The sequence below is a fragment of the Cyprinodon tularosa genome, unplaced genomic scaffold, assembly GCF_016077235.1.
Source record: "Cyprinodon tularosa strain WSP-4 unplaced genomic scaffold, ASM1607723v1 ctg181, whole genome shotgun sequence".
Classification (NCBI taxonomy): Eukaryota; Metazoa; Chordata; class Actinopteri; order Cyprinodontiformes; family Cyprinodontidae; genus Cyprinodon; species Cyprinodon tularosa.
The window spans coordinates 1,049,997-1,068,688 of NW_024038614.1; the positions used below are offsets into that span (position 1 = coordinate 1,049,997).

At 37.0% G+C, this 18,692-nt stretch overlaps 1 protein-coding gene across 13 annotated transcripts in view; it reads left to right on the plus strand.

Moving 5' to 3' along the window:
- The window catches only part of mapk8ip3 (mitogen-activated protein kinase 8 interacting protein 3), a 43,342-nt gene that overhangs the window by 16,188 nt on the left and 8,462 nt on the right, over positions 1–18,692 (plus strand). For 2 of the 13 annotated variants that reach the window (XM_038282290.1, XM_038282295.1), the window contains exons 5-19: positions 721–744; positions 2,616–2,721; positions 5,865–6,084; positions 6,170–6,272; positions 8,075–8,193; positions 8,762–8,773; positions 10,400–10,417; positions 10,972–11,029; positions 12,139–12,291; positions 13,407–13,455; positions 14,773–14,924; positions 15,145–15,201; positions 15,284–15,451; positions 15,846–16,005; positions 18,440–18,490. In XM_038282290.1, coding sequence (XP_038138218.1) covers positions 721–744; positions 2,616–2,721; positions 5,865–6,084; positions 6,170–6,272; positions 8,075–8,193; positions 8,762–8,773; positions 10,400–10,417; positions 10,972–11,029; positions 12,139–12,291; positions 13,407–13,455; positions 14,773–14,924; positions 15,145–15,201; positions 15,284–15,451; positions 15,846–16,005; positions 18,440–18,490 — 1,450 coding nt within the window. The remainder of the gene's footprint in view (positions 1–720; positions 745–2,615; positions 2,722–5,864; positions 6,085–6,169; positions 6,273–8,074; positions 8,194–8,761; positions 8,774–10,399; positions 10,418–10,971; positions 11,030–12,138; positions 12,292–13,406; positions 13,456–14,772; positions 14,925–15,144; positions 15,202–15,283; positions 15,452–15,845; positions 16,006–18,439; positions 18,491–18,692) is intronic. The other 11 variants (XM_038282303.1, XM_038282299.1, XM_038282294.1 and 8 more) reach the window with 10 other exon arrangements.

Consider the following 18,692-nt stretch of genomic DNA (forward strand, 5'->3'; position numbering starts at 1 on the left):
GCGCGCGCTTTCAGGAAATCCTATACACTACTGTTTATGCTCTAAAAACATTCTAAATGACTTCGTTTCGAGTAAATTCTGGATGCTACCCCACTCAGGACACTTGGAATACATTGGACGAGCAGTATGGAGGAATATTGACACGTTTTTGTGGACTTTTATGGACCTATCTGTCTCGGGCACCATAGACCTCCATTATTTGAATGTCAGCAGACAGCAAGAAGCCTCCCAGATCTCCAGATGCATTTGAGATATCAAAAAAGTACTCCAGAGTGTTGTTCAGCATGGGGGTGAGTAGAAAATGAAGGCTAATCATGTTTTGGGTGTACTATTCCTTTAAATTAAAGTGCTGCCTTTTCTATATTGGGATCGTTTTAAAACCAGTGCTGAATTCATGCAGCATTCCAACAAATCTTAACTGCATTGTCAGGTGCAGTGAGTACTGATGCTTCCAATCTTCTTTATTACATGGATGAGCCGAGCGTTGCACTTTGAACCCCTCTGAGGTTTACTGAATGCATTATTTAACAGCTCCTGCAATGAAACCTCCACCAGTAATCTGCTTTAAAAGGGAAAAATAAAAGCAGAACTTTAACAGTTCATGTGTTCCAAACGTGTATTAGTGTGTTTGTGCGGGTCATCATGGCATGCTGTCGTTTTCACTAATCTGTCTGTCTTGTCTGTCCTGCTGGCTTGTTCTTTGTGCTCCTGTTTGCACAGTCAACGCCACACATGGAGGAAAAGGTAAATCCAACATGCTCCCATAGCTCTCCCTACTTTGCTCCGCTGCATCCTTTAAACCGAACTGCTTGGAGTCAAAACCTGACTAAGAATCGCAAATCCTCCCTTATTGCATATCTGCTGATGTTTATGGTGTCATGTGGAGGTTTGAGCACTTAAAATAAGTGCTGGGAAGGGTTCATAAAGTCAGTTTAATTTATGTTCTGTTAAATTCAGACATTTTAAGCCTTTGGACTTCACTTTTTGTAAAGCTGTGACATAAACACAGCCTTACCTTATGCAGGGCTTTGATCTTATTTTAGATCTATAGCATCGAAATGGAAGCTGTATCTTAGCACACAAAAGCCCAAATCATGATTATTCATCTTCTTTAATTAATAGTTAAATTAATTACAGTAATCATCAAAAAATAAATTGACATTTGGAACAATATTCTGTAAAATCCACTGATAAAATGTTAATGATTTATTTTCATTTCTTTCACTTCTCTTATCTAAAGCATTTTGATCAATCTCTGTTTTTTTAAAGCATTTAATAACTAACATTTAATTGATTGATCAATCGATTGGTTAGGGTTCATATGAAGTGCTCAAACCTTTGTATGCAGCGAGGAAAAAAAAAACTTCATTTGCATTCGCTTTAACAATTATTGATGCTTGTAAAACTGCTTAGAATCACAAATGCACTGATTTTGTATTCTACCGAGTTATTTTGAATGGATTCAATGTCACCTTCAAAGTCTTCCCCCAATTCCCTAATCTACCTTATCCTCTTTCTCCTTTATTTATTTATTTTTTTACATCTTCTTGCCTGCCTTTTTTGTCTGTTGCCTGTGGAGCATTTTTTTTTTGACCAGAGATGTTAGCCTCAGTGTTCATGTTAATCAAGTGGTGTGCATTTGTTCTTATTTAATTTCTCACTACCATTTCAGATGCAGGCCTAAAGTTATTCTATTGTTCAGACCCATAGGAGATAATTTGAATATTTTAAGAGCTGATCCCTCAAAAAGAAAAACATATAGTATGGAATTACTCCGTTAAACGAGCCAATGAACAGTAGCGACAGTGAAACACAGTTTAAGTTGGATGCTACCAGATAATTGTATTTTTCTATTCTAAAGAATAGCAGTCCTACCGGGGGAAGAAATGACCATGTATGAATAATTATAAACAATGAAATCACTTTTTCCCTCATTACAACCCCAAGCATTTATGTTTTTTTATTAAGTTTTCATTTGATAAAATCACAAAAGTAGCAAATATAATATAATATCTTAAGTAAAGTCAACCCAACTGTTGGTAATTTGTAATACATAGAAACAAGAGGCGCAAAGTACCACTGAAGGAATACAGGGATCCACAGATCAGAGCTGTGGAAATATTTTAAAGAGCTCATAAGAAATCTTGTTTGTCAGAAGACATTTAGGGAAACTGTAAACAATTAGATGGTATCTAGAGATAAATTCAGGGTAGTCCTAAAAGAAAAACGATCAAAGGCTGCAAACAACAGGAGACCAAAGCAGAACTTTGTCCTTCAGGCAGAAAAACACCCTAAACACAGAGCCAGAGCTGCTGGGGCTTTGATTGGCTTAAACCTGTGTGTGTTTAGAGGTGAGGATCTGAGTCAGGCCTTAGAAACTGTTGCTGTAACGTTATCAATCTAGCATGGAACACAAAAATGCAAGCTGCTCTTATAATGTGTAATTATCCTTCTAATTTACACTTACTCAGTAAGTGTTAAATTAGATCGAACCTTAATAAATTAGTAGCTTTTGCTTGTAGCATGGCAGATTTTAAAATTTTTAAAAGGGGTCTTTACCCAGCAGCTGAACTCATGTGGTTCTCCACCCTTCTCTGTGCCCTTTCCACCTGCAGCAAAGCGGAGCGCCCGCCGTCGTTGAGCCTGTACCCTGGTGGCGAGGGCATGGTACGTGGGGGTCCCGGGGGGGCTAGGATGATGCCCGGGAAAGACATCTGGCAGGTCAGCGAGCTCGGACATTCCACCTTCAGCTCCGCCTATCAGGTGGGACAGACGGGGGGGTCCTGTCTTCGTCCACAGCTCCCTAGTGGAAGAGGGAGGGGCTAGCATCACTGCTACTGCCCACGCTCATGTGGACCGCCACCGCTCCCACGCCTGCTTGTGTCACTTAAAAATAAAAGACGTTTGAAACCACTTCCCTGATAAATCCAGTCTGCTCGTATGAAATCTGGTTTCTATGTTTTTAAGCTTTGACTCAAGCAAGCAGCGATCACATTTAGTTGGATCATTTTCATGCAGTTTTTATTTTGTAACTGTGTGATTGTGTTACTGTGGTGCTTGTCCTGCTGTGTTTAAACACACATATACACATGGACTGAATTATTGGTTCTCCTCGTTTAATAAAAGAAAAACCCATAATGGTCACAGAAATAACTTGAATGAATAAAATGACAAAAGTAATAATATGTAAATATTCTATGACAACAAACAAATAAAATCAGAAATTGCTTTTCAACCATGCTTCCACCAGAATGATTGAAAAAATTGACAAAAATGGTGGTAACCTTTAACTTGATATTTTGTTGCACAACCTTTGGGACGATCTAATGATTCCCATAATTCTCAAGTAGTTTTCTGCTCCCCTCAGCAGGTATTTTGGTCCACTACTCATCAGCAAACTACTCCAGTTGTCTCAGGTTTGAAGGATGCCTTTTCCAGGCATGATGTTTCAGCTCCTTCCAAAGATGCTCAAAGGGATTCAGGTCAGCACTCATAGAGGGCCACTTCAGGATAGTCCAATGTTTTCCTCTTAGCTGTTATTTAGTGTTTTGATCTGTGTGTTTTGGGCCATTATCCTGTTGAGGACCCAAAGACGTGGGATGAGAGCGAGATTTCTTTCTTTTCCTCTAGTTCATGTTGGGTGTGGTATACACCATGTCACCAAACAGCACAACAACTACCTGTAGCTCTATATATGGACTCAATGACTGTGATGCTAATTAGTGAGCACCCACATGTTCCTTTGGTCACATTATTTACAGTCTCTTCTAGGGCCCCCATCATTTTGGTCCAGGCCTGATTTATTTGTTAAAGCATGAATGAAAAGCAATATTTGATTGTTGCTTTTGTCAGAATTAAGTTATTTCATTGTGATTTTGTCTTTAATCAAACTTTGGGTACCAACCAATTTTTCCAAAATGTGTATTTCACAGCTTTTTTTTCAGTAGTTTTCTTTGAAATATTTGTGACTGTTATATCTGTTTAACTGGATAAGTAGCAGAACAGCAAAGGTCTGTCAGTCATTTGTTCCTCCTATAAATCATGCTCAAAAGGCCTTGGGATTATTAATGGTTTGCTGGTTGATATTTACCTGGTCTTGCACCAATTTCAGATTTGACAGCAGCAGTAGAAAGAAAACCTCAAAATTTAGCTATCATTTAATTTTGAAAATTTGAACATTGTTAGCAGGCTAAACGTTGCTGAATAAATGGTGCATTTCTGAAATTAAACCAATATCAATCTTGTTTATTATCATCAAGTATTTCAGGTATTTCTCTTTTTTTAAAGGGGTCATAGAATGCAAAACCGAGTTTACGTTGTCATAGATGAATAACGATAGTTCAGGGGGTGAAATAGACGTACAGAGAAGTTCAAACCCCATCGACACCTCTTTTCTCGGCAAATCTCACAATTCTAAATTTCCACCATAAAACGGCGAATCCAAAGGAAGCAACGAATTGACATAAGCTCAGGGATGGTGGCTTATTTGGTTCTGGCGTATGCTTATGTCACGCCCCGAAATTGACATACAGACCAACCCACTGGTTCACTGGCCCAAGGGAGGGGGCGGGTATGAAGTGTCGACTGCTGGGCTTTTGGCTGGACCGGACCTCAGCAGAGAGCCATTAGCCGCCCGTAAAGCAGGCGGGGGGAAGCATGGGGCCGCCTGTGTCCAGGCTACCGTCACCGGGTCGGGTTTAGGTCGGGCTGTCTGCCCCCGTCCGCCGGGGTTCCCGGACCAGCCCCGGAGCTTACGGCTCGGTTTGAATGCCAGGTGTGTTTCCACTACGTGCTGCACTGTAGTCGACCAAAATCCTGGACTATTTTGAAATTTCACCCGGACATTTTTTTAGCTACGAAAAGTAGGACATGTCCGGGAAAAAGAGGACATCTGGTCACCCTCCCATATCAACAATTTCGATGTTTAAGTGACTGTGTGCTTGTTGCTATGATGCGTCTTTGCTCAGCAGCTTCTCTCGTTGTAAACCAACCAATCAGCGCACAGCTCATCTAAATATCCAGGAGCATACCATAAAAGGAAGAAAACCTGTAGTTTCATTCTAGGGCTTTTAACCAGGCTTGCATTAGGACTCATAGAACAGAAAATATGCAATTTTGAGCCCAACCAATGTTACACACCCTATTCAGAGACCTTAAGGACCAGCACCTCATACCCTATATAATCATTCTATGACCCCTTTAAAGTAGATCTGATTTGATTGCCAAATTATGTGCTTTCTTAAGGATGTTTTTACCTAGGTAAGCCTTTTTTAAGATATTTTAAAAAATGAATACAAAAAAAATCTATATTTGGATTACCCTGTCAGAGTCCTGATTTAAATCTGGCAGATAATCTGTGAAAGAAGAACTATAAAAAAGCTTTCATGCCATACGAGAAAGGATATCCCATTGATAATACATAATGGTATAAATATATCCCAGCATGGCATTTTTCTTTACATTTATAAAAAGCTGAATTGTAACTTAAGAAGTTGATTCTTTTGATATTGCTTTATATTCCCTAATTTCAAAAATAGTTTTTTTTAATTTAAAAGGGGCCAGGGGCATGGATGATTTGCTCATAACTCTACATTACTGAAACATTAGCATTACATTTAAGTACAGTAGCAGATGCTCTCAATAGGAGCTTAAGAATATTTGTTGGTGTATCTAAATTTCATACTCCTGTGTAAAGAATAAATTGGTGAATTTGGCTGTATCTGGTCTATATCTTTAAATGACTTAAAATCAGTGAGATCAACATCTGATCATGCCTCTTCAAATCTTATTATAAAAGCCTTCAATTTGATTTATTGATGTTTTTCTGTTGTGCCCATGTTGCTATTCACCTCTGCTGCATCCAGGAGGATGGGTCGGAGTCTGACTCTGTTGCAGCCACACCCAGTAGCACAGGAAGCAAGTCCAACACACCCACCTCCTCCGTCCCCTCCGCTACCATCACCCCCATCAATGAGACCTACGACTTTGATGCCATGCGGGCCGGGAATCGCAGAAAAAGCGCCAAGCGATTCAGTCGCAACATGGAGGTGCAGGTTTCCCAGGAAACCAGGAACGTGAGCATTGGTGAGAGGATGGAAACTCAGCTTTATCTCTCATATGCAGTGCAGCTGATGTGCCATAACAGCATGCATGTGCATCTGTTCTCCAGGTATGGGAAGCAGCGATGAATGGTCAGAGTTTCAGGAAATAATTGATTCCACACCAGAGCTGGAGATGGGCATGGATTCCCGAGTGTATGGAGGAGGAAATAGGTACAGAAAAACTGTTTACATACAGCTATGAAGGGTTCATGTACTGTGATAAATGGACTACTCACAGGAGCAATTTGACTATTCCTTTTGTTTCACTACATCACAGGAAGCCCATACAGTACCATGCGGAACTGTTCATTCACCGTTTAGATATCCCCACATTTTTTTGTACTTTTACTGTGTTTTATCTGAAAAGAAATATGATAAATCAGCTCAGTTTAGGTCAAAATCAGGCGTGTAAAGTCTGCATCATCAGCATCAGTGAACAGAAACTGCAATTAAGACCTTTGACAGAACAGGTGTAGGCTATGTCATATGACATTATTAACACAGAGCACTGCTAAAATACAGCTGTAGACCTGTCTATGTAACATTACAGGCCAGGCAATGTGAGCAGCCATGACGGTCACTGTAACTATGGAGGCACTGCTGCTCAGGTGGGATAATCTGCCAACAGGACAACCATTAGTGGTTTGGATCAGTGCTTTAAGTAGAAATAAATAGGTGCTGGTATTCCCCTTGATGCTATACAAATATGCAACAAAACATGAGTAATAATATATTTTTAGAAACTTCAAGCTCAGGCAACCAGATGTCCTGATTTGTAAAGGATTTTGTCGCATTTTTGCCTTTTGTCCTGCCCTCCTACAAATTGTCCCTCATTTGAAAGGGTACAATTAGAAAAAACTCCAAACATTAGTCACAGGCACCATTCTTAATGTAAAGAAAGCAAAGCTGTATTCATTGTTACATTTACCATTGCCCCACGTAATGACAAACCTGCATATGATTGTCTTAAAGCAGAACAAGAAAAGGGATTTTTACACAAAATATGGTGACAACTATATTCAAAGAACAGAGGATGCAGCCACAACAAAGGTTGAGGAATGGTTTATAAATTGTTGTAAAAGGTGATTCTTAAAAAGCTTTTTGCAAAGTTTGCCAAAGTTATTTTTCAATATCTAAAGACTTTAAAAACATAACTTGATAACTTTGACATAAGATTTTACCAAGCTCTTTATGGCGTCCTTCTGTTAAAAATATTTTCTTCTCAGTATTATTTGTGTGCCTGATGGAGGCACCCCAAACATTGGGCTTGTGGAATATCTTGATTGTAGTAGTTAATAATAACAATATATTTAATATAAGAATGTTTAAAACATATTGTTAAAAATAAGCAATATAAAAAAGGAAGAAAAAGATGATTCTGACAACAATTCATAGGATGAGTCCTTGTCCCGTGATGTACTCCTAATTGTTTTACTTTATTTATTATTATTACACTTCATTATTATCCTTGTTTTAATCTTACATAAATTTTTAATGTCTTTGTTAATTTTTCTCCGTAATAACTAAAACCCATTCATCCTGTGTGGAAACATGGTATATATGGTGTAAAACTAGTTTAATGTATTTTCAAGATCTTTATTACATCTTTTATTTATTGCAGCTTTTTCAAAAACTTAATTTGGATATGAAAAGAAACAAACTGATGAATACGGTATTTAGATGTTTGTATCACAGCAATTTTCCTCTCAGGTCCTAAATTAACATAATCAACAATCATTAACTGATTGCTTCTTCTGAGATATTTCTCAAAAAACTTTCTTGGATCATTGAATGAAATCTGAAGATATATATATATATATATATATATATATATATATATATATATATATATATATATATATATATATATATATATATATATATATATATATATAAATATATAAATATATAAATATATATATATACAGCCAAGAAGAAGGTGTTGTTTTAAAAAAAAAATTGCTTTATGTCAGTCCTTCTCAGGGGATTGTTAACGAGGCCTTCGGCATCAACACTGACTCACTGTACCATGAGATCAAAGACGCCAAGTCGGACATCATCGGGGACGTCGACGCAGGTGCTGAGCTGCTAGGTATGGTCAAAAGTCTTAATTTTAACTGAATATTAAACTCTTAACTTAAACATGTAGTGACAAGACAGTGACAGTGGTTTTCCTGGATGTAGAGGTGCAGAGATATATTCTCCTCTTGAGGCTGGGAGTGGGCCTTTCTCTGCATGGCACACTGCAGCAGTTCATCTCTGCTTTGCAATAAAAAAAAAGTGAAATTCAGCAGCCCACTCATTCAGCGCTTATTTTCATCATTTATTTTATGACTATTCCAACTTGCTTCTTTTATCACACTTTTTTTGAAGCAGAGTCAGGTTTGTTTAATTTATTACATACTTTGCAATCTCTCTCTTTCATCACAATTATTATTTACCTTCATTATTAATCTTGATATTGAATTTTTACAATAAAAGTCGTTTTTGTTCAGCTTTTCTTCCTGAGGTTTTTTTGTGGTAGAGCTTTGGGATTCATTTAACCTGTTTGAATTTTGTGCAGTGGGAATAAAGGAGAAATCTGACCCGTGTTAACCTTTCACTCATTTCTTTTTTTTTCGTTTCTTCCTTTCATGTGCTTCTGCTGGTGGCACCCATAGGCGAGTTTTCAGGTGTGTATCCTGTCATTTGTGCTTTGATTTTTCTTCATTTTAAAAGCTAAACCTTCAAAGAGGAGATATTACTCTATTTGAAAAGGCATCTATACTTTTATAAAGCAAATCAGTTATAATATACAACCTGATCAAGCTACTCAAACTGTCCTAATTGAACATCGCTAACCTTTTTTATTTCTGTGTGTGGGGGTTTTATTTTTATGATTTTCAAAATAACTGGATCCAAGAATGAGACCTATCCTGAAATTGCAAAGTGTAAAATTTCATAGAAATATCTTAATTTAAATTTAGAATGTATTAGAATTATAAACTAAACTTCACATTTAGAAGTTTGTTGAGTTATAAATGAATCCTTTATCCAACTGTTTAGCTCCCACTAAATGTAATCATAATGTTTGACAATACTGGCAAAACTGTACACATATAATAAGTCAGCACAACCCCACATGTTGCTACTATTTACTAATCAACACCTTTAAATGTTTGCCTAGGTTTGGGAAATTAAACATACACCATACTAAAAATTATTTTTAGGTCATATGTTTTTAAAACATTTGGCAGCTAAGCGAGCATGTTTCCTTGTTAGTCTACTGCAGGATCTACATAACCATACAATGGCCAGCTGATATTAGTTTCTGTATGGCTCAAAGGTTTACATATCTGAAAATAAGCAGTAAAAATAACTAATGTCTGCTTAATTGAGTAGCTATTCTACGTTTCTGCTGAAGTATGTGTATCAGATTCAAAATCATAATAGAAAACTGCTTGATAATATTATCTAAACAGTAAAAAATGTTCTTATGTTTTGATACAAAACTGTCATTCTGTCAGATTTTATTCGAAAGTAACAGAATAAAAGGGGCTAAATATGCAAGTGTACTATACTTTTTAGATTTTTAGTTGCAAAAAGTAACAATGTTGTCAAAATCAAGATCTAGATAAGTCATTATTTTTCTTAAATAAGTGCATTTTCCTTGGATAGAGGAGATAAAAGGGACATTTTGCCAATGGAACAAGACAATTTACATTTAAAATAAGAAAACACAATTTCATTGTCTTATTTCAAGTGCATATATATTCTAATTATCTTTTTTAAGAGTAAATATACTCATTCTATTGGCAAACTATCTCATTTACCTACTCAAATTAAGAGTAAATACACTTGATTTAAGACATTTGTACTTATTTGTGGATGGTTTTTCCAGTGCAGTAAAGTTTCCTTTCGTTAGTGAACTCTTATTTCATCGCAGTGAAATACGTGTGAAAATGTAAATGAAATGAAATGATGTCCAGTTAGGTTTATGGTCTAAAGTTAATCCATAAACTCATACAGGCTCTGGCCTCCATAAGGGGGATGAAGCTGCGCCACTCAATTCAGATAGACTCAATGAATGAGTGTATCTGAATATGAAGTGCATCGCTTTAGCACCGGTTTGGTGTCCAAATGGCTTTATGTGATTAGTCGTTTTAATTTGAATCGAAAAAGAGTCCTATTTGAGCAGCTTTTCCACTTAAAATCAATATATGCTTCCTTTAAATCCTTTCCTTTTTCCATTCCCGATCTTAATCTTTTCTCTCTCTCAAATCCCTTTCTCCTGTTTTCTTTTCTTCTTTTGCTTCCAGTCCGTGATGATTTCTTCGGTAAGATGTCGATGCTAATGCTCACATTTCACATCTTACATTTACTTAGCGTATTTAAATATTGCCCTGCATATTATTTTTTTTTTTTTTTTCTAGATATGCTTTTTTTGTCTTTAATCTAAGAAAGGTTTGTTTTCTACCTTCATGACGGTCCTTTTTGCTGAAAACTTTAGTGTGCTGGCATTTTTGTTACACTGCTTGCTGCTTTTATCTTTTTTTCTGCTGGATATACTAAATTAATGTGAGGCTGAGAGCTGGATAATTACATAACTGTTAGAGTTAAAAAAAAACAATTTGTCTTTCTTGTTTTTGCTGTGACTGCTTAGGATGTTGATTAGCAAGAAAGTATGGCAAATTGTTTTAGTGTGCATTCTAGAATATTCAGTAGCTTTGCTGTAGAGGCCTTTCTATTATTATTATTATACTTCTTATTATTAGAATCAACTTAAACAGCTAAATATGCTAACAAGTCACCTTTGATGCTCTGCTTAAGAGATTTAACATTTTATTGTGTATTGCTGTATTTTGTATTTAAATACATATTTGTGTTTCAGGGATGGGAAAGGAGGTGGAAAATCTTCTGACGGAGAACAAACAGCTTTTAGAGACCAAGTAAGGAGGAGTTTGCTAATAGATTTCTGTTATTCCTATATTTCTTAACATGTTTTATGTGAGATAGATGCAGCAGCCTCCCCAGTTATAAACCTGGAAGAACACTTGCAATAAATCCACCTTGTTTTGTTGTAGTGTAATCTCACAGATTTTTATTACAGAAATTCTAACGTTATTCTAGAAACATTTAATCTGCGGTTGGAAAAATCCCAGATAAAAACATCTGTTTTCAGGTTGTCTTCAAGGTATAAGTGTGTCACAATCAGTGTTACTTTTTCTCCTGTTAATCACATATAAATGTGCCAGAAACTTTTTCATATTCATAAACTTCATCTTCTAGGTTATTTTTGGTACAGAAACCTTTCATTCTTCAACCCAGACATGCTGTTTCCCTGGGGTACAGATATGTTGGGCCACATTTCTCATTATCAGTGTTCATATATGGAAAGAAATAAGAAAATGCCTTTCAAGATCAGTTTCAATCTTTCTATATTTGCTTATTACTGAAAGGAAATAGGTACTTCCATGCATTTGCCAAATATTTATAAACTGTGGATTAAAGTTGGAGATGGATCCAAGTTGATCTTCATCCAGGTAAGATGAGGGAGATGGTTAAAAAAAAAAAAATCCAAAGCTTACTATTGGACTAAAATCAGTAAATGAAACAGAAACTGTATTACCTCAATGTATTCCTGTTTGTTTTGATAAATATTACTTAAAGCTATTAAAACCCTTATTCAAAAATAATGTTGGTCCAATAAAACATTAAGACAAATAATTCACAGAAGATCTTTGCTGAAGAAGCTGACCCTTCAAAGTTAGGGGTTCAAATGAAAGTTGAGTGGAAGGAAAAAGTGTGGTGGAAAAAGAAACTACAAGCAACAGGAATAATTAAATTTCAGAGTATTTGATGCTACAATAAATAAAATTAACTGAAATAAGCACTTGAAATATGTCACTTTATATGGGAATAGTCATTAGAATTAATGGATTTTAGCTTTTGAATTGAATTGCTGAAATAAAAGTACTACTAATGAGAGATAATTAGAAAATGAAAGCACACACTCTGCTTGTTTTGATACCTTTCTTGTCTTTCTGTTGTTTAACAGAAATGCTCTCAACATTGTGAAAAACGACCTTATTGCCAAAGTGGATGAGCTGTCAAGTGAGCAGGAGGTGCTGAAAGAGGAGCTGGAGGCAGTGCGGCAGTCCAAGAACAAAGTGGACGCCAGAATAAAGGAGCTGGAAGAAGAAATCAAAAGGTGAAAGGAAGATGTCTTAGTTTTGCTCTGAAGGATGTCCCAGGTGATAAAGCTGAGGAGGAGAAAGCTTCTCAGTGTGTTTACAGAAAGAACCCGTTCACCTGTAATCTAAAACTCAGGGAGTGGCAGATAGTAGGTTTGTTAAAGCAACAGAAACACGATAGTGTTGAAAACCTGTTTCTCTTGATGTATACGAATAGAACAGGAGGGGAGTCAGATGCTGAAATGTGAACCTCTCTGTTTGACCATATTTTCCTTCATCTGGAAATAAATGAAGCTTTTATAAAAATTAAAGATAAAATGTGTTTAGAACCTGAGAGCAAATAAGTGTTGATGTGAAGTGTTTAAAATTAAATCAAACTAAAAACGAATTTCAGCCAAACTAGAACTTGTTTTTGTTTTTTTCTACTTATCGTTCTTAAACGATTTTAGATATTTTTTATGGCTAAAGCATTTTCTTATTTTATTGTTAATTTTGCTTTTTCTTCCCTTTGAAATTCCTGCATTTCACGTTATGTTTACCTGTCGAGTGCCATTTGTTCAAATTAAATAAGGAGATAAATGTATAAATGTTGTTACTAAATTAATAATATATATATATATATATTATATATATTATCAAATAAATAAATGTCCCAAAGAAATAAAATGAGAGAATTTTTTACTTTTTACATTTGTTAACTTCAAATGTATTTATTTGACAATATTTTTCATTTGTTTATTTTATATTAAACCATTTTTGTTTCTATTTAGTTTATTTAGACCTTTATTTTGTAAACATACATTTATTTCAAGGATTCTTTCTTTCCCATTTCTCTTTTTATTTCATGTTCTTATATTAAAATGAAAGGCCAAAGGGCTAAAAATTAGTGTTTTAAAAGTTCAAAAGGTTAAAACTTAAGCCTACAACAGTATATCAAATAGAAATTACAGTATTGATAATAGTTCCTGACTTTCTAGTATGGTGGATCTTCTAATTGAACATAACTCACCCCGGCTAGCCTTAATGTAGAAACATCTAAGTGATGCTCTAAGTTTAAAAGTTCCCACTATAGTTATTGAATTAAAGGAGATTTTTAATGTTTAACTGGGTGATTTGCTGCTTGTGACTCCAGGTTAAGAGCAGAGGCATCTCGAGACTCCAAAGACGAAGTAGCGGATGATGTGAGTAAACCTACCTGTACCCGTTGTCCTGTCCTTTATTAACAAATGAAGAAACTAAAGTTCGGTCCTATGGGAACCCAGGATTCAGCCAGACACAAGTGTGTGTTTGAAAAAGCTTTATTTGAAGCAGTTAGTTATGAATGTTCATAAAGCTGGTAGCAGACTTCAAAAGACAGATAAACTAGCTGATTGCAGACTTGAGAAGGGAGATGATGACTGAACAGATTGGAAGCAGGCTTTGAGCTGACTGAATAATGGCTGACGGACTAGAACCAGGCCAGTCGGGATGGAATGAGCACAGGAAGGCTGGGGGAGCACACAGCCACTGATTACTGGAGACAATCTGGTGGAGACTGGCAGAGAGACAGGCAGGTGTAAATATGCAAGATAACAGCTGTGAGAATGGGGGTAATTAGAAAAGCAGGTGCATCTGTTCGCTGTAAGTAGCAGAACAAGAGCAGAGCAAGAAGAGACAAGCAGTCCGAAAGATGTTAAACAGGACAAATTCAGAAGAAAAAAAACAGCAGCACAAATAATAGTTTTACCTGCAGAAATGATTTAGCACTAAAAAAGTAGGCTAGATCATTTTGATTCAATTCGGAGCTTAATGGGGGGATAGCTGACCTCTGGATGACCTAAAAAAATCATCTTTAATTGCTCTGAAACTACAGTAGCAAAAAGGATCTTTTTTATATATATATATATATATATTTTTTTATGAACAGCAAAAAGTATTCAGTTTATTTGCTGAGTTTTTTCAGGGGTATCAGCTTCACGCAGCTGAAGCTCCTCCTATTTGATGATGCGGTCCAGGGTGTAAACACTCTGCATCCCATAGCTGAGCGGTGAACCCTCTGCGGGGCTGGTGGAAATCACCGCGGCCAGTCTGAAAGCACCATTATTTTGCATTTGGATTCCTGCAGAATCAAAAGTCCAACTTACCTATAAACACAAGAAGCTCTGTTTTACACCTGAGTGTTTGGTCCAGTGTAAAATAATCACAGCCTTATCTAAATGTAACATCATTTAGATATTTATAGTTTAATGGTAGGTTTGAAAAGGCCTTTTAACTTCCAGGCCTCTATGTCACATGATATTTGCACCCGAGGAAACTGAAAGTGGTGAATTATTACTAGGAAGAAGGTAGCTGACACATCCTTGTCAGTGTGTGGAGGCCACTGGAAGCACTTTACTTGGAATTGCCATCAAATGTTTAGGCTTTATTTGTAGAAAATTGAATCTATTCTAATAAATCATGTTTGATTTCTTTTTGTCAAAATTAGTGAGTAAAAGTGGACTCTTCTCATTTTTGCTCAGTTTTCGTCCCCCATGCAGGACGGGGACATGGCGATGACCCAGCGGCGCCGCTTCACTCGGGTGGAGATGGCTCGTGTGCTGATGGAGAGGAACCAGTACAAAGAGAGGCTGATGGAGCTCCAGGAGGCTGTGCGATGGACGGAGATGATCAGGTACCCTTTCAAAGAAGAATCTTTGGATAAACAAATAAAAACGTCCCAAATGTTTCTTACTGAATTAGCCTTTTAAATGAATTTCAGTCTAAGTGTAAAAAATAAAAACATTGGATTTCTTTCTTCTTTTTAATCCTTTTTTGTTGGTGTCTTATATTTAATTTTCCCATTTTTTTACCATTCCAATGATGGAGTTTGTTGTTTCTGTCTCTCCTCTTAGGGCATCCAGGGAGAGCCCTCCAATCCAGGAGAAAAAGAAGTCCACCATCTGGCAGTTGTAAGATTCAACTTTTATTCTACAATATCTTCTAAAGCAGATGATTATTTGATAACAAAGCTCTCCCTTCTCTGTCCCAAAGCTTTGCCCGGCTCTTCAGCTCCTCCTCCAGTCCTCCGCCCGTTAAGCGGCCGTACTCCAGCGTCAACATCCACTACAAGTCGCCCTCACCTGCGTTCAATCAGCGGCGCAGCCACACCATGTGCCAGATCTCCACCTCTAACCGGACGCTGGAGTTCTTCCCTGAAGAGTGAGCGAAAGCGGCCAGATCCAAGCTTTAATCATACTCCACAGCGCACATCCATGCCTGTCCTGGTCTTACTCTGCTTGGATGCTTGCTCGCTTCTAGCAGCCTGCAGATCAGAGAGCTTCCAGCAGAGCTGCTGCACTGTGGGGTTGATTATTGGTTCCTTCTAATTACTGCAGCAGAAAATCAAACCATTCATCTTATTGACCTAAAGTTAAAGATATTTTCTTCACCAAAAAGACCACTGATTAATTTTCCTAAAGAGAAAACAGAGCTTTGCTTTTGCTTCCTCTGTCTTCCTCCTCATCCTCATTCTTCTCTCTTATCCTTGCTGCTGGCTGGCCAGGCTGCTAACGCTTCGCCTTTTCCTCCTTCTCTTCCCCCCTGTTGCTTCCAGACTGGCCAGTAACGGTGTTGCGTCTCTCCTCAGTGACTCGGCGCTGATGGCGCGCCGTGAGCAGCGGCGTGAACAGTACAGGGCGGTGCGTGAGCACATGCGCCGCGATGACGGCATCATGCAGGCCTGTGGCTGGAGTGTGCCATCTCGCCTCAAACAGGTAAAAAGCACACAGAGCCCCAACCACCCCCAAAAAAACCCTCTTTAGCTCTATATATGACAACTGGAACTTTTAGGGGACCTTTATACCTCTTGTCCAATTAGTCCAAATATCTTATGATCTATGATCTGGCGTTCTTTAGGTCTGGCTGTTTTTTTCAGTCCTGTCTTTGTGCATCACAAAGTTTTCAGTGTTTGGTTAAAAAACAAACAACCTTTCCTTCTGGGTCACCTCAGTCCTCAGACATATTTTTTATCGAAAACCTGTGTAGTGGGCTATAGGGGTCCTTGGTCTTTGTGCTAAGAGGACTCTCTCTTATACATTGTTCTCTCTGGATTCTCCAAATTGCTGAATTGCTTGGAGAAGATTGAACCTTTTGATGTTCCTGAGATTGAGCTCAGTGAAAGAAGCCAATGACCTCAAGAGAGCCTGAAGATCACAATAAAATGTTGCAATAAATAATTCCAACTTCAACTAAAATGAAAGCAACCTGAATGAAAAGAAACTCTCACAATGCTTTAGTAAGTCAATTTAAAATCTATGGGATTTTAAGGAAATGTAAGGATGTTTAAACCCTTTAAACATCCTTTGGAAAAGGCATGAATGACAGACCTTAAAGTGACTTATTTTTAACACTTAACAGAAAAGACATTTGTAAAAAAAAAAAAACGTTTCATATGTAAGTTATCTTGAACTGAGATAAACAAACAAAATCATTGTGCGGTTCTGATAGTCAGAACAATTTTATGATCAGTTTGACAGTTTTATATCAGCTGACAAACAAATGAGGTCTTATAAATACACTATATAAAATAACACATTGGCTCTTTTTATCTCACTGCCTGGATTTTAAAAGGAACAAAAGCTTTCCTGTTTCAGGTCAGTTAAGATCTGACATCTTTAAACTATTAGAGAAAGCCAAGATGATGATGTCATAACTTTGGAGAGCCTCAGATTGGTTAACTAACATCTGATTTAACTGGAGGTACACATATAGATGTGTAACATCATGGGAAAAAGGTTAATGATATCGACAAGAGAAGGTTTTACCTTTAAATCGCTCCGGCAGCTGGTGCCTTCCTCATCTGTTGAACTTTACATTATTATAAACAGAATGTCCAGCTCTTCCATTTTTAAGTAAAAGACTGCTTCCCTGTGTCAAAGATGAATGTTTTGGAGCAAAATCTGTTTTAGAATGATAAAACAAATCTGTTCAAATAGTTTCAACATTCAGAAAGAAATTAATCATGCAATAAAGCCACTCGATGTGAAAGAAGCCATCAGTAATGCTTCAGGGGACTTTTACCCTTTGATAAATAGAAACTAAAATGAAAGCGTTTGAACACACAAGCTGTGCTCCCATTTGCTATTTTCTGAAATTGTAATCAGACCCATAAATTTGCTAAACAGAAGCAAACAAATTAAGAAAAAAAATGCCTCTCCGTTGTCTTTTTTGGGGTTGTTTCTAATGGTTTTTTTGTTATTGTTTTTTTTTTTTTTTTATACTTTAGAATAAGGTGATTTTCTGGCTGTATCGAAGTTGATAGGATTCATTAAAGTGTATTGGAAATGCTTTTTTTTTGCATCAAAAAGGTCCCCTCATCAACTACCGAATGTTGGAGCTGGAAAAAAGATATATAAAACACCGGAAGTGGTTATAAGATTATTGAGCAGCATGTTTTATTTTTAATGAGTTAAATAAGAAATACAGTTATTCAATAGGAACAATACAATTCAGAAAATGTTTTGTTTATATATACCGAAACAGTTTATAATATCGAAACAGTTGTGCATACATTTGCATCAAAAACGCAGCAAATGTTCTGAGGCTAAGACAGAAAGACAGAGGCTAAGAAGCACGGCGGTGGCAGCATCATGTTGTGTAAATCGACAGCTGCAGGAGAAAAATTTAAGTATGACACCATGAAGTAAGAACATTCTGTGGAAACACTAACACAACATCCATGGAGTTTAAGCTTGAGCTGAGGGGCTATTCAATGGACACTGACACTAAGCATGGCGTCCAATTACTAACACGATGGATTAAGAGGAGTGGCATTCAGTTCTGCCAGGAGAAATGGACCAAATTATGATGAGATGCTTGTTAAAGGAACCAGAATACTGTATCCCACAAATTTAAAGATAAATCTGCCAAAAGCAACAAAAATGTATGTAAATACTGAACAAATTTGTAAATCTCATTAGTCTGGCCAGATAAAAAATAAAAAAGGATTTTCCTAAAGTCAAACTGACCTAAAACGGAAACATTTAATCTGATTTAATGTCAGACATAGAAAAGGTGTTTTTATACAGTGTATATAAACGTTTGGCTTCAAGTGCACCTTAAAGTACTGCTGACCAACCGAGGTTGGCCGAAGAGGCCGACGGCGCGGCGTGTTGGTAGGCAGGTGGCTCTAACTCTGGTCTCCCACAGACTGGTGGTCAGACGGACGGCGTTAAGGACAGCCCGCTGAAAAGACAACAGGCAAGTGAGACCGACAGAGAGCCAGCATGCGCCTTCATGGCTTCCCCTTCCTGTTAACCTTCCACCTGAATCTCTAACCCCTGCAGAAGCTGATAGAAAAATACATTTTTAATGATTACCTGAAAAAATAAATTCCAAATGTAGAAATTGTGGTCAAGTTTAGTTCAGGAAATGCATGAAATTTAATAAAGCAACATTTTTT